The sequence below is a fragment of the Talpa europaea genome, assembly GCF_964194135.1.
Source record: "Talpa europaea genome assembly, chromosome: 2".
In the NCBI taxonomy this organism is placed as follows: domain Eukaryota; kingdom Metazoa; phylum Chordata; class Mammalia; order Eulipotyphla; family Talpidae; genus Talpa; species Talpa europaea.
Genome location: NC_140068.1, coordinates 8154055 through 8169351, shown reverse-complemented (window position 1 = coordinate 8169351; position 15297 = coordinate 8154055). Strand labels below are relative to the sequence as shown.

Genomic DNA, 15297 nt, shown 5'->3' with positions numbered 1-15297 from the left:
CACGCGTGTCCACCTTGAGCCTCAGGGCAAGTTAGGGACAGTGAGGCAGCTTCAGGGACAGCACAGGCAGGGCCTCCAGGAGAGCGAAGGAAAGCTCCAGGGATAAAGGCAACAAATTCCAAAGGGGACGAACCAAACACCCCAGGACTAGGGGCAACAGGACATTCTGGAACTAGGATGATACAGAAAAGTGTGCTGCGATCAGGGCAGGGACACAGAGACTTAGTTCTGCGCACAGAGACATTCAGGCAGTGAGTGAGGCTGCGGAGAACCAACCAACCACGGAGACTGTGGAGCTGTAAAATAACCAGGGAAAGCAGGTGCACATTCCCTGAGGCCCAACACCACTTGGGCACTCCTGCCCCTCCCTGGCCTGGTCCACCGGCCTGGAGCCCCACTTTATTTCTGTTCCTTTTCTCCTTAATAACCTTTTTCTTTCTCTAAACAAATCTGCCTCTTCTCATTTTCCTGAGCATCTGCGAAGTTCCTTCTGTGGCTTCATGAGACACCAGCCCATGGTGGTCTAGTGGCTGGACTCAGCGCTGCCCCTGAGCCTGGGAGGCGATCCTGACTGGGAGACTAGGCCTGAAGACCTGAAATTACGGTATCAACCTGTTCGTGTGTGTGCCTGCATGTCTGTCTCTCTCTCTCTCTCTCTCTCTCTCTCTCTCTGTGTGTGTGTGTGTGTGTGTGTATCTGTTCTACCTATGCCATACAGATCTCATACTAACATTCTAACAGGCCACTATGTTACAGTCAAGAGTAAGTTCTTTCATTCATATTTTCCAATTTAAAAACCAACATTAGCATATTTATTTTCCAGTGTGGAGCTAATGACTAAGGCAACAATACTTCATTCACTCCCTGTCACAGAAAGTTGGGACACCCCCAGGCCAGCTTTCCACGGGAGCCAAGCCAAGGCCCAGGGGCTGCCACAATTTCTACAAGAAGCTTCTGGGGTAGCCGCCCTCCTCAGCCTCAGCGGGGATTTGTGGTCCCATCTCCATAACAAACACCTCCCTTCAAACTGACTGCGACTCATTATTACTCATCAAGAAGGACCCCATGAAGAGCCTTCATTTTTGGCTAGCCAAAGTGTCCTTTCAAAAAGACTCAGATATGACTGGCTTTATTCCAACTTTAACGGATTTTGAATTAGGGTGACTCACTGCCGACTGTTACATGAAGCGCCAATTAGAGCGGAGTATCTGTAAATGCACCCGCCCATCCGCCTCTGGCCCGGCTGCCTGCCTGCCTTACACTCATGACACAACACACTGTCTGCACACAAAGAGGTGGTGTATTCTCCAAGGATTCACACAGGGAAAGGAGTGAGATGTGATGTAAATTATTCAACCAGAGCTATAAGCAGAATTTTAAGTCCCCAAGATATAAAAACAACAGAAACCCCCCCATTTCTATCTGCAATTCAATTTAAACATAGTCACCGACAGACCGCAGCCCAGAAGTGACAGATATACCATGAAAGTCGCCCCACAAATCAAAGCAAGTTCTTCAGTATCCCTATCCCACCAGCACGCTCAGTGAAACTCAACAGGGATAAATGTTTCAACACAAGGCTGGATGCAGCGGCCCTGCTCACCCCTTTGGGTGCATTTGAGCTCTGATTAAATAAGCACTGAAGCTTGACACTGTTCAATAATGGCTATTTCAGCAAAATTTATTTTCAAAGTCCAACATAGGTTCTGCTAATAGTGCGCTGATGATATAATTTCTTTTTTTTTTTTTTTTAGAGGCATGCTTTATTTTTTTGTTTGCTGGTTTGTTTGTTTTGTTTATACATGCACTGGGTACAGTCAGAAGCGCGGGAGGGTGAGAGAATTCACCAGAGCCAGAGCGGGGAGCAGAGCAGGCAGAAGGACCGAAGTACACTGCTGAGGGGAGCAGCGGGTGGCAGGAGAGGTCTGCGCGCCATGTGGGACCCTCCTCCGGTGGCCGGGGAGCAGCCGGGGATCGAACCGGGTCCGCAGAGGCCGCGGGCAGCTTCGCAACCCAGCGCTCAACCGCTGCGCCACCGGGGAGGCCCTATAATTTCTTAATTTTCAAAGTAAGACTTTTAAATGGCTATTGAAGGCTGGCAGCGATATGGCCATAAAATGTTGGCTTTTATTATTGCAGATCACGGAGTTATTAAGTACTAAAGGATCACACCTAATAGAAACAACTAATAGACAAATGTATAAAGCAACACTATATCCTCGACAGCGTGCTGTGGGGGAGAACACAGACATAATCATAAGATAAACATAAAACTAGACACAACGGGTCCTCATCTTACCACAAGACAGGGCATACCTGGCAAGGCAACAAACAGTAAAGGGAGTGCAGGCACGTAAAGGGAGTGCAGGCATGTAAAGGGAGTGCAGGCATGTAAAAGTGCAGGCATGCCTCGTCCTCCTGCACCTCACTGGATTGCACTTGGCAGTTGTTGCACTTTTTACAAATTGAAGGCTGTGCAACCCTGCATGGAGCAAGTCTACTGGCTCCATTTTCCGACAGCACGTGCTCACTTTGTATGTCTGGGTCACATATGACCTAGGTATGGACATCATTCCCCCCACCAAATGCTGTTGTAGAGTAGTGCAGATATACTTATTAATAATATGCACCGGGAAACCCCAAGAATCCACAATCCATTTCACTGCAGTGCCAAGCACAGCCCAGCACGTGAGGGTCAGGCAATCTTCTTCAAATCTAAGTGAAACCCTGGTGTGACTGGATCTGGAATTTGAAGCAGTCTCTGCAGGCGCATAGAAATGAAGGGACAGAGAATAGAAAGTGGTCATCAGGAAAAGTCTGCCTTTTGCTGGTATGATTTATAAAGAGGGAGGTGTGGGTCTGGCTTCCAGGTGCTGCCATGGTTGGTGCAATGGAGCAAAAGGAGAAGGGAAGAGACAGGAGGAGGTGTGACCTGCAAGCAGCACCCACCGTACCTGTGGGCCACGGAGCAGCTCAGGCAGAGCTGGCCTCCCCCGAAGGCAGGACAGGTGCTGTGCTGTTGCCTGTTTATGACAGCAAGAAAGTTCCTCACTCACCTCCCAGGCCACTCGCAGTATCTGACCCTCCACCATTCCTCAGTTTTCTCAAACTAAATTCCTAATTCACTGAACTATCCCCAATCAATTTATTAAATAACGCTGCTTGCTTCTGCAGAATCTTAAGCTTGTTCAAGTCTATTTAAATCGGGTTCCAACCTCCACAAATACTTCAGAGGTTAGTTGGACATAAAACCCAAGGTAAAATGATGTGGTAAAGCAGCCAGTAAAAAAACAGATGATAACATAAAACACAGCTTTAAGGGGAAGTTGGGGGCTTGAAAACAGACAGAGTCCAAGCCCATCCAGACAATATTCCCCACACTGCAGAATTCCAGTCAGAGTGTTTCTGAGGAAGACACTCTGGAGGCTAGCAGGAGCCCAGCAGGCAGCTTCCCTGAGGTGCTCTGAGACACAAAGGCTGTGGATTCAAAGCACAGGTGTGAAGGTATCTGACAACCCTGAAAGGAAAATGCAATTTTGGGTTCACTAAACTCTCAAATAAGGGTAAATATTGCCGAGGAATAGGGACGAATAAATGAAAGTTGCTGTTTTGACTTGAGTCCTATCACCAATTTTAAGGCATAGTTGTCACAAGTTCAGAATATTCAAAAATACTTGACATTCTGAGACCAGCTCTTATTTACCTAGTAGGGACGATCTGAATTCTAAATTTCTTTTCAACTCATTCATGTGAAGACCCTGAGCTAGCATTCCCGGCTTAACAGTATCCTTGCTGCAAAACAAGATGGTCGTCCTCTACCCCAAAGTTTACCTCACTGGAGTTACTGGAGTTTTGAGGTAGCTGAGTTCCAGAAAATCCATGGCTGCCACTTGAATCAAATACCTGATAGACAAAGGGGGTAAAGACTAATGAAATGCTTCTGTGGTGCTCACCTACCCTTTTTCAGTATCTAAAAATTCCAGTTTATAATACTTTACAAGATCTCCATATCATGAGGTAAAATATTTACTACTCTACCACATCTAAAGTTTTAATTTCAAAATTGAAGTTGCTTTTAATCCCTTAACATGACTGAATATTAAATTTTGTTATGATACCATGTATTATTCAAGTAGTCCTGAATCATCTTGACAGTGCTTTTCACCAAGAAGTACACAGTTCTGAAGATGTGGGACAGAGCTCAATATTACTTGGCAAGATCAATAAAATCAAGCTGGCAACTATTTTTCAAATGTCTATAAAATAAATATGGGGAAGAAGTATGTTGGATATTAAACGTGGTTGTGCTTGGATGGAAAGACTAGGGATAACTGAGTTTTTCTAATTTCATCTTCTAGATATCGTAAAACATTACAGTCCATTCAGACATTTATGGACACCCGACACACCCACTTCATTCAGTGATAAAAATACCAACACCACCATTACTTTCACGTCGTTTTAAAACAAAACTGTCCCACCAAATGACATCTTAAGTTGAGAACATCTACCACACACAATGGGGTAGTGATTAGGTGGTACGAACTAATTAGGTTCATACCTAATGAGTGGAATGGCAACCTCTCGGAAAAATAAGTTATCAAATTATTTATCATTATCATTTAATTATATAGAATGGATTGTCATGATTAAAATCAGAACTTGCCTCAGACAATTTTAAACTTCCTAGAAATTCAGTTGAAAACTATAAGCCCAGGGCCTCCCCGGTGGTGCAGCGGTTGAGCGCTGGGTTGCGAAGCTGCCTGCGGCCTCTGCAGCACCGGTTCGATCCCCAGCTGCTCCCCGGCCACCAGAGGAGGGTCCCACATGGCGCGCAGACCTCTCCTGCCGCCCGCTGCTCCCCTCTGCAGTGTACTTGGTCCTTCTGCCTGCTCTGCTCCCCGCTCTGGTGAATTCTCTCACCCTCCTGCGCTTCTGACTGTACCCAGTGCATGTATAAACAAACAAACAAACAAATAAATAAAAACATGCCTCTATAAAAAAAAAATAAAAAAAGAAAACTATAAGCCCAGCAGCAGCCAGTGAAGAAATGATAGTGAAGAAATACTTTTCCATGTGACACATGGCAATGCTTGCTCTTTACAATTAAATTGGAAATAGAACCATCATCTCAAAAGGTGATATTGTACGAGTATTCATATACAGTGGCTGTGTATAAAAGACGGTGTGTTTTGCTGGGTTCAACGAACAGCCCCTCCCCACTACCTCTACTTGTTTCAAGGATAAGGTCAAAGAATCTCATCTATTCCTGTCAGCCTCCTGATCTGCACAGCCAAATATCCACATAAGCTTTAGAAAACAAAGTTCCGTAAGACGGGACCCTCCTTCAGGGGACACTGGAAGTACATGCAGAATAAAAGCCCCCTGTTAAAAAGAAAAAACCTCTTCAGACTACTCACAAGCCTTTCCCCCTCTGATGAGATCATGATATGATAACTGATCTTTTCAGCAGTCTTTGAAAACAGAAAAAAGGCTGAAGCGTATCAATCAGCAACATAAAATTCATAATTATCTACTGGGTCGAGCATTAGGAAATACTCCCGCCATGCACGGTCACTGTGTTCTGAGAACAGGTCAGTGCACCTGGGCCATGCGTCAAGACCAGGTGCTCAGGCTATTTTCAGTTGATGAAATATTGAAACAGAAGCTCTTCTTGGAGAAAAATAAGTAGCAGCAACAGCCCAGAGTGCGGAGCTTCGGATGCAGGTAGATGCCATCCCGGCCTGCCCCTGGGGAGAGTCTGGCTCCAGCCAGAGGATCTGGCTGTCGCTCCATTTCTAATTCCACATATTTACTTTAATAAAAAAAATGCACAGGAAAAGTCAGTATTATACTAAAGGCAATAAAAAGGAAGGATTGTTTTCTGATCCTTACTTGTGTGCCCCTAAGCACTGCAGATGTGAGCGAGCCAGGAGTACACGAATTTGGGGGGAACCAGAAAGAGACCGTGCAACTTGGGCCTTTCATTTTGGAGAACAAAGCACACTGAGACGCATCCTCCCACCAGCTTCCACCGCATTCCTAGCGGGTGTGAGCACCTGTGACTTAGATCCCTGGCAGCTGACCAGCAGGGGTGTCACTCTGGACTGGCTGGCTGCCCACCCCCACCCACCTCCAAGCTGAGCAGCTCACCTGGGTGACGGAAGGTCTCTTCTCCTTCCCCTTCCGCGCCAGGGTGTCCAGTCCTTTCAAGGAAGAGAATATGCCCTTCTTGTTTCTCCCCCGCTGGCTCAGGGAGAGCGTTCTCTTCCGCAGAGCAGAGTCGTCTCTGGAGCACACCTGATTTAAAACTCAGATTTAAAAATCTGAAAGTGTGGTGTTTGGGTGACAGAGGGAAGAGAAGCAAGCTCTGCTGCCATAAATGGGGTCCTACTGGGCCACACAGCCACCACGGGTCTGACACACAGACTGTGTAGAAGGCTCTCATCTGGAGCCGCGAACCTACTGCACACTGGGGTCTCTCCACAGGAGGCAGCAGGGCCAGCAAATCCACTCTAGACAGCCCTGACTGTCCACCAAAAGCAGCTGTTCAGAACACCCACAGGGCACTGCAGACCTGGCCTCTGGCAGGCAGCCCTTTGCTTCCTTTCATGGATGTTGGGGCACCTCAGGAATGCCCCAGCCCACCCGCAGGAGGGGATGGTCAGAAAAGCAGATCGTAAGGAATAATGAATTCCTAGAAGGGGCAGCAGAGAAGCTGGGACCTACAGCCTCCAGCCCCTATTGCCCCCTGGGTGGCCTGGACAGTTATCAGGTTAATGTCATGACAAGCTGGAGCAAGGGGGGCACTCGAGGTCCTCCCTCAATCCCGCTGGCCCAGGAGCTCACCAGAGCATGGAAGGACGAAACAGACAAGACGCCCAATCTGCCCAGGGCCAGCTTGGAAGGGCGGCTAGCAGCAGCCAGGAGGCTCTTGGGGTTAGGCAGCTCCCCGCCTTGTAGGCTGGCCAGATAGCAGCGCATCCTGAAGAGGTCCATGTGGAATTTCTCCAGATTCTGCTCCCATTGCTGGATCTGTCCAAGCAAGAACAGAGATGATGTAAATAAGAAGGTATCTCCACGGGCAAAAGGGGGTCCCTTTGCAAACCTCAAGGAAAGAAGATGCAGCCGACACGGGGTGGTGAAGCAAGCCTCCCTGCCTACCCCAGCTCCAGTCTCCCACCTCAGCCCACGGGGTCCCCAGGATGGTGCTCATCAGGATGGGCAAAAACAGAACAACTTATGAGGCCCACACAGCGCCGTGCAGATCAGCGTGATCACCTGTGGGAGCGCACGCTCCAAGCCAGGCGGGCAGAGGAGGCGGCTCGGCTGTCAGCTCTGCCCTTACACCAGACAAACTGAACTGCACAAGGGCCCCGGGATAAATGCAGGCAGCGACCTTACAGTCCTGTACGTTCTGGCCTCCAAACAGGCTCCAGACAGTAAGAAGCAAATAGACATCAGGGATAAGGACAAAGAGAGTTTTTACTTCTATTTTAAGTTGATAATAGAATAACCTCAATGGCACATCTAAATAAAATCAAAGGTTATAGGGCCTCCCCGGTGGCGCAGCGGTTGAGCGCTGGGTTGCGAAGCTGCCCGCGGCCTCTGCGGCACCGGTTCGATCCCCGGCTGCTCCCCGGCCACGGGAGGAGGGTCCCACATGGCGCGCAGACGTCTCCTGCCGCCCGCTGCTCCCCTCAGCAGTGTCCTTCGGTCCTTCTGCCTGCTCTGCTCCCCGCTCTGGCTCTGGTGAATTCTCTCACCCTCCCGCGCTTCTGACTGTACCCAGTGCATGTATAAACAAAAACAAACAAACCAGCAAACAAATAAATAAATAAAGCATGCCTCTATAATAAATAAATAAATAAATAAATAAATAATAAAATCAAAGGTTATATAATTACTTAGACAACAGAAATTCTCTTGTACTTCCTTACGACTGAAGTTGGAGAGTGGCTAAAGAATTAAACCCTGGGGGGGGCCTCCCTGGTGGCGCAGGGGTTGAGCGCTGGGTTGTGAAGCTGCCCCACAGCCTCTGCAGCGCTGCTTTGATCCCCGGCCACCTGCGAGGGTCCCACATGGCCAAGCGGACCTCTCCTGCAGTGCCTGCTGCTCCCCTCAGCAGTGTGCTTTGTCACTCTGCCTGTTTTATTCTTCGCTCTGGCTCTGGTGAATTCTCTCACCCACCCGCGCTTCTGACTGTACCCAGTGCTTGTATAAATAAATAAATAAATCTTTAAAAAAAAAAAGATCTCATAAAAAATAAATTAAACCCTGGGTTCAGTCCCTCCTCTTCTACAGATGTCAAAACATGTGACATATTAGCATCACCTCCTTTAAGGACAAACTAAGAGGGGAACAGTGGCTCCAGAGGCTTGTCCACACTGGGGTTCTGGGCAGAACAGAACCTGTGCTTCCAGTGACGTTGAGAGCAGCCTTGGAATCCAAGAGAAGGCCGCCAGGAGGGCCCACCTTAAAGGTTCGGCATGGGCGTGGGGTCGCTTCATGCACAACAGGCACCTCTGGTCTTGCACCCAGAAAGATACTGGCATTTCACACTAAACCCCCAGGTCAGCCCATCAACCCAGGGAAACGATATCTTGAAGGAACGCCAACATTCCACACGTGTGCTCGCTTCAGTCTCTCCCAACAGAAAAGTAACCCAAGTTTTGGGTCTCCCCAGGTCCCTCCAAGTTCATGGGACAAACTGAAATAGTGCCTTTGTAGGAAGGCCCCCATAGGATTTTTCTGCATGACAGCGATACTATGGCTAGAAGATCTAAGCACATCTCCTGTCCATTCAAGGTCATCTGCCAGTAAAACAATGAAGTCACCAAGTGCACTGAAACCTCTGATCTCCAGAGTGAATGGGACCTCATTGAGGATTCTGTTTGCTCTTATTCGTGACGTAACAGCACACTGGTTGAGTGAACACCAGAATGCACTGTTGGCATTTAAAAATGAAGATGTGAGGTCCTCGGGCTGAAGTTTCCACTCCGTGGGTCTGAGACCTGCGAAAGTCTGCATTTCAAAAGCACCTCCGGCAATTCTGGTGCTGAACTTTAGGGAGAATCACTGCTCTAGACTAGTAAGACAGTTAAAATTAAAACTGCAAAGCTCTTCTTGGTCTTGGCCTATCAGAGAATTCTGGATGGGCATGTGGGAGCACGCACTGATGCCTGAAAGCTACAGGCTCCGTGCAAACTACACTCCAGTTCAGTGTCCCCTTTGCAGCTGATCCCTGGACACCCAGAGTGACAGATGCGTTCCTTTGCTTTCTACTGACATGGAGATATTTCCAGAGTGGATAATATATTAAAGCCATTCCTCATTTATACCTTAATGGGAGACAAGATATAAGACACCTTCTAGGGTCTCTGTGAAGGGAGAAGACACTACAGGAAAGATATCCCATGAGGTGTTGGAGATCAGAAGACAAAGCCTCCCATGGCATCCAGAGTAGATTAAAAAAATTAGAAATAAAATCCAGGTCTATCCCAATCACTACATTTCAGAGGAGTCTATGAATTCAGAACTCTGCATAGACACAGCACTTTTAAAGGCCTCATTTAATGGACTTATGTGATCATATATAGAAGCACCTCTGGAAGGGAAGACAGTTCCATCCCAAAGGACACCTGCAGAAATCCAGATGTTGTCAGAAGCACTTTGGTCATCTCAGCACACCTGGACCTCTTTATCTATAGAAGGGGAATTCCTGGGAAGAACAGGTTCAGATGTTTACACTTGTTGAGAGCAGCAAAGGCTGGGAGACCCTGGTAACCCAAGCAGATTCACAAACATCAAGTGATGTGCTAATTCATGTGATAATGTTTCAAGAAAACTAGCCTCCAATATGGTGTACTGGAAAGGTGCTTTAAACACTGAGTTAAGCAGCGTTCAAGTGAGACAGGACTTGGACTTCTGTGTTTCAGCAAGGCACCTGTCTGATCCTGATGAGTCTTTGTGACAGTGGAGTTGTGGCCAAGGTGACTGGGCTACCAATGGCCTAGACAGGTGATCTTTCCGGGGGTTTCTGCAAGGATGCTTCTGGATGAGACTGACATTTAAATGGCTACACTGAGTAACACAGATAAACCTCCCTAACGCAGGTGGACCTCCTCCAGTTGGCTGGAAGTCTGGACACAACACCAAGACTCACCTTCCCAAGTACGGAGCATCCCCCTGCCTGACAGCCTTCAGGCCAGGGTTTTTTTTTTGTTTTTTTTTCTTCCCATGCCTTTGAACTCAAACTGAAATATTGGTTCTCCTGGGTCTCCAGCTTGCTGACTCATTCTACAGATCTTGGGATGTCCCGCTTCCATGATCACATGAGACGACTCCTTATCTGTCCAGCCGTCTATCCATCTACACATGCATACATCTCCATACACATGCAACCTACTGGTTCTGTTTTTCCAGATAACTCTGACTAATACAGCCTTCATCCTGTAGGTCTTTGTGGCAAGGTCAGCTCCTGCTACTCATAAAACTTTTCCATAAAGACATTATATGGCTTTGATAGTCATGGAAGTTAAGTGAAGATTTGTGGTTGGATGAAAAACAATAAACATTGGATTTTTCCTCCCAGAGACTCACAGAGGAGTTCGGAGAACAAGCAGGTGAACGTACGGTGAGGCATGGACTGAGATGCTTATGTTACTTGGGAAGAGACATGTAGTAAGGACAGATACACAAACTCAAAATGAATATAATGCTGACGACATCTGCCTACACAGTGAACTTGTGGGGAGCTGGTGTCTCCACCCCTTCATTTCTCAGCAGAGGAGACTAGAGACTAGGGAGGTAACTGACATAATAAACTGGCCCTTCCAGACTAGCAAAGGCCCAAAGATGATCCAAGAACAAAGTTTCTACCCAGCTCTTATAACAGCCCCTGAGTCCAAGGACTTGTGACTACACAGATAGCAGCAATATCGGTGCCCCATCCAAGAACAACCTCACCAACTTCACTTAAATTTTCATCTTACTGCCGCCTTCCTTTCTCCCCACAACCCGCCCCGGTGTTCGAAGTACAAGGATGTAAGATTATTTGCAATCTCGTCTGGGTGTCCACTTCATTCATATTGAACATTCTGCACTTCAGTGTCCCTGATAGTCAGTAATGTTAACAGAGAAGAAAAACATTTTAAAATCACTTTTTAAAAGATGGATAAAGGAGGAGACAAAGATACATTACTTTTGACGCAAAAGGAAAAAGAGAAAATAGTTTTGTATCTACAAAACTACATATGCTACTTTAGTAAAATTTAATAATAGTAAGAATGATAATCACTAAAATAGGAATATTTTCTGGCATCACATTTATTGGGAATTTCTGAAGATTTTTTTTCTTAACACTATCAAAAACTAAAATGCCCTACATCAATTTCCTTAACTCATAACTGGTTTCCCCTTTTTTCCTGACTTCTTTAAATACTGATGATTTAGACAAAGTTTTGGTTTTTTTAGACAAAGATCAGGACATGAAAAAGATTCAAACTCAATGTCCACTGAGCTTTTGATCTTTCGATCCTTATAATAGCCGTACACAAAACATAAAAAGGACATAGTGTAAAGAACCACCTAATGAGGTTTCCATTATCTTTCACTGTAGAAGGGAAAATTATTAACAACAAAATTAAAGAGGAAAACTCCCATTTGTAAGTTTCCTCTGTTGCAACTACAGCTGCATTCAGTGAATCAGCCCAGAAGGTTCTAGCCTCTCTGGAGGACTGGGCGGGGAGTAGGAATCCTAAACCTAAAAATAACAAGTGAATAAGTGATACATCAAAAAAAAGTAATAAAGATGACAAGCACATTCCCGCCCCACCCAGCCCTCCTAGAAGAATATTTTCTATCATGTAGTCATTAGCATGGTATTTGGCCACGTGTCCACTGTTTGGCTTGTCAAAAGATAACTGGCTTTTCCTTTTTGACAGAGTTAGTTGGAAAAGTCTGGTGCACCCCAAGTACCAAGTCCCGCCTCTGCAGAACTCTCTAGCGCTAAGGTCACACTGAGGTTAAAGAGCAGAATCGCCAGTCAGCTTTAGGGTCTTCTGCTTGGACATACAATTCACAGGTCGTAAGAGCCCCATTCAATCACAAATACACTTCCCTGAAACGGAGCTGAAACATGCAAGCTAAGAAAACAAGTAAACTAAGGATTGCTTCTGTGAAATGCAAACCCTCAGCACGTGGTTGAGTCAGCAAGCAAAGCACAAGCTGCTTCCCAAAGTCCAGCTGGCAGGCAGTAAGGTCAGCAGAGATCTGTGTTCAAATCCCAGCTCCGCCGCCTGCCAGCTGTGCAACACTGAGCCTCCGAGGGTCCGGCCTCTCCCCCACCCACCGGGTGGGCGGCGCGGCCCCCTCAGCTCATGGAGCTACTGTGAAATCATATGTGATGGCGCTGGAGGTAAGCGGGGGCCCCCAGGAATGCAGAATGAGGCAAAGGAGAACGCATGCCAGCTGGGAAGGGGAGACGGGAGGCCTGAGAGAGACTGAACTGCAAGAAGCTGGGTGGGGCCTGACACAGAGACTCCATCTTGCCCCTGTAAAGAGGAAAGGATTTGGGACTGGGGAGACCTGAGCATCCATTCACTCAGTAACTCCAGCAAAGCGCCAGAGATGCATCGATGAGAACAGGGGTCCTCTGGGAGCTCATATTTCATTCTAGGAACCACCTCAATGAAAGACCACTAAGGAAGGGCATGTGGAAAGGGTCCCAGCAGGGCGGTTGGCTGGGATTGCAGGGCAGCTCCTCGGGGAGGCAACCCCTGAACCCCTCAACATGAGGTCCATGACGGGGCGAGGGGGATGGGGCATGTCTACTTCTGCCCGTGGTCCATGGGCGTTCTCTCTGCCTGAAGAAAAGCCCAAAGAAAGTAGTGGAGCCTGCACGAAGTTTAGGGGTGTGAGATAAAGGTCAAGGTGTGTAGGGGTTATCAGTGACTTTATCTGGTAAGCAGGAGGCAGCTTCTAAAGGATTTTTAGACCAACCATGATCACATGTGCCCTTGAGGATGCAAACCCCTCTGGCCTTTATGGAAAGTGCATCTCTGGAAGGGCAAACCTGGCAGAGGCCACCATTCAGGGAAGAGAGAAGACAGACCTACTCACCCCTCCATCTCTCACCACCTGCCCCTTGTGTCTGAAAAACCAAGCTGGCAGGGAGCATCTTGGCCTGGAAGGCGCCCCTCCATCCTGCTCCTGACTAACTCCTCGTTTTTTAAGAAGCAATTCAGACATCCCACCTCCAGGAAGTCCTCCGTGACTACTTCCTGCTTATCTCCCACAACACTCTGGACAATCATCTGCTCTGCCTTGATGATATGATATTGAAATTACAGGCCCCACTGTCTTTCTCCCTGCTGCATGGAGAGCACTGGAGGGCAAAGATGGCATCTTCAATGAGCCCCAGTCTTGCCCAAACTGTGCTCTAAACTGAATGTTAATCTCCTACCCACACCCTGCCACCAGCTCCCCGCCACGCCACTGCTGCCAAGTTCCCACACTGACTCAGCACTCCGGTCACCTCGCCCTGTCCCCCGAAACCCCTTCACATACATCCTCCCCTCCCACACTTTATTCCCAGATCAATCGCCCGCCCCTCTGTGGTATTTTCCACAAGGCTGCGCTTACTTTGTTCTTTCAACCCCAGTCTCCAACGGCAAAGCCAAGCCATCCTCTCCGTGTTGTGAAATTCCAAGGAAATATTTAAAACGAAGCCCACTTTTCACAAACACCGGGGGGAGTAGCTGGCCTGTCTCACCCCTCCCCTCCCGGGCACCCTCCCATCCCGGCTAATAACCCACAGGAAGTGAGAACCACTCAGAGGATTCAGGAGGGCGAGGCGGCTGGGGGGGGATCAGACCGCCCAAGGGCAGTGAGGCTTTGTCCTTATTTACTTGCTGAAAATACAAAACGGAAAGGAAAATAAAGCACTAACTGGACTTAATTTACAGCTCTTCCTCCCTCAGAACTTCAAAAGCACTCCAGCAAGTGGGCCTGCCCTGCACTGGACGTGCTCAGAGGAAAGTTGTGTCATCCGGCCCCACAGAAGCCCCGGGAGGCCCGGAACAGAGGACAGGCCCGTCCTCCAGGCCGGCCCCACAGCGCGGGGGCCAGGGCGACCTCTCCAGGGCCCAGGGCTTCAAAGACAACCCATGCGTGTGGAGACCTGAGCTCGAGAGAGGTGGCTCTCACCTGGCACAAGGCTCTGGCTGCTGTGTCTGTGGCTCCCGGGGCCACTGGGGAAGTGGCTGCAGAACCGGAGGAATATTTTCTACTGTGCCAAGTACAATTCGGTGAAGGGAGCACAGCTCTTTAGAGCAGCTTTCCAGAGGTAGCTTAGGGGAGGTGACACTCTGGGGCATGGGGCATGTGGGCTGGCGTGGGTCCTGCCCTGCAGATGCCCTTGTAGGCCCACACGCTGATCTCCAGCCCCAGACCAGCTCACCAAGGAACCCTAAGCACAGGCTGGGTTCCCGTCACATTTCACAGAGCTCCCTTTGCAACCATCTGAGTTGGGGACAGTGGGCACAGCCACGGGGACCCACACCCCCCAGGGCAAAGTCCTCTGGGAGGGCATGAGCAGTGACCACCTCCGAAATGGATGATGGGGTGAGGAGAATATTTTCCGGTGGAATTTCTGAGCATCATCCAAATTGCTTCTTACCAGAAATCCACAAGCATAACATGGGGATGTGGGAGGGGGGGCCCGAGAATCTCGGCAGTGAAGAATTAGTCCCACCGAGACGGTACGGCCGCAGCAGCTGACGCCTGACTCCGTCAAAGCACACAAAGCAGGCCCCAAGTAATAATTGCATTAATTCTTTCAAAATGTTTCCCTCAGGCCACCTGACTTTCCTCGGACCCCTGGACTTGGGAGGGGGTCATCAGACATGAAAGTCCCCACTCCCGGTCAGAGAACAGCGCGAGTCGTGGGATTAGGAATCATGCATTTACCAACTGTGCACAAGGGCATGAAATCACATTTGATGAAAAGTGTACCCTCAAACAAAGTTTGCTTGGACTTTGGCCATGAGAGGAGAAAGGGAACAGGACAGGGAAAGTGGGTTGGGAGCCCCTCAAGGTCACCAGATTTGTCCTCTCCCTGCCAGGACCCATCTTCAACACTACGGGAGGACTGAGAAGAGCAAGTCAGGCCTCTGGCCAGGGACGCGGTGTGCCCCGCAGTGCAATCCCAGGCAGCGCCTGCAAGTGAACCCCACGTTTCCCAACTCAGCCACGAAGAGGCGTTTGACACGGAGACACTAAAACCCATGAATTGGG

The 15297-nt window shown here is 48.4% G+C and overlaps 1 protein-coding gene across 4 annotated transcripts in view; it reads right to left on the bottom strand.

Moving 5' to 3' along the window:
* The window catches only part of TIAM2 (TIAM Rac1 associated GEF 2), a gene marked incomplete at both ends in the record, with an annotated part of 89842 nt that overhangs the window by 61136 nt on the left and 13409 nt on the right, over window positions 1–15297 (bottom strand). For 3 of the 4 annotated variants that reach the window (XM_084229056.1, XM_084229057.1, XM_084229059.1), the window contains 3 exons: window positions 3832–3903; window positions 6154–6300; window positions 6850–7035. In XM_084229056.1, the coding sequence (XP_084085182.1) occupies window positions 3832–3903; window positions 6154–6300; window positions 6850–7035 (405 nt within the window). The remainder of the gene's footprint in view (window positions 1–3831; window positions 3904–6153; window positions 6301–6849; window positions 7036–15297) is intronic. The other variant, XM_084229058.1, reaches the window with a different exon arrangement.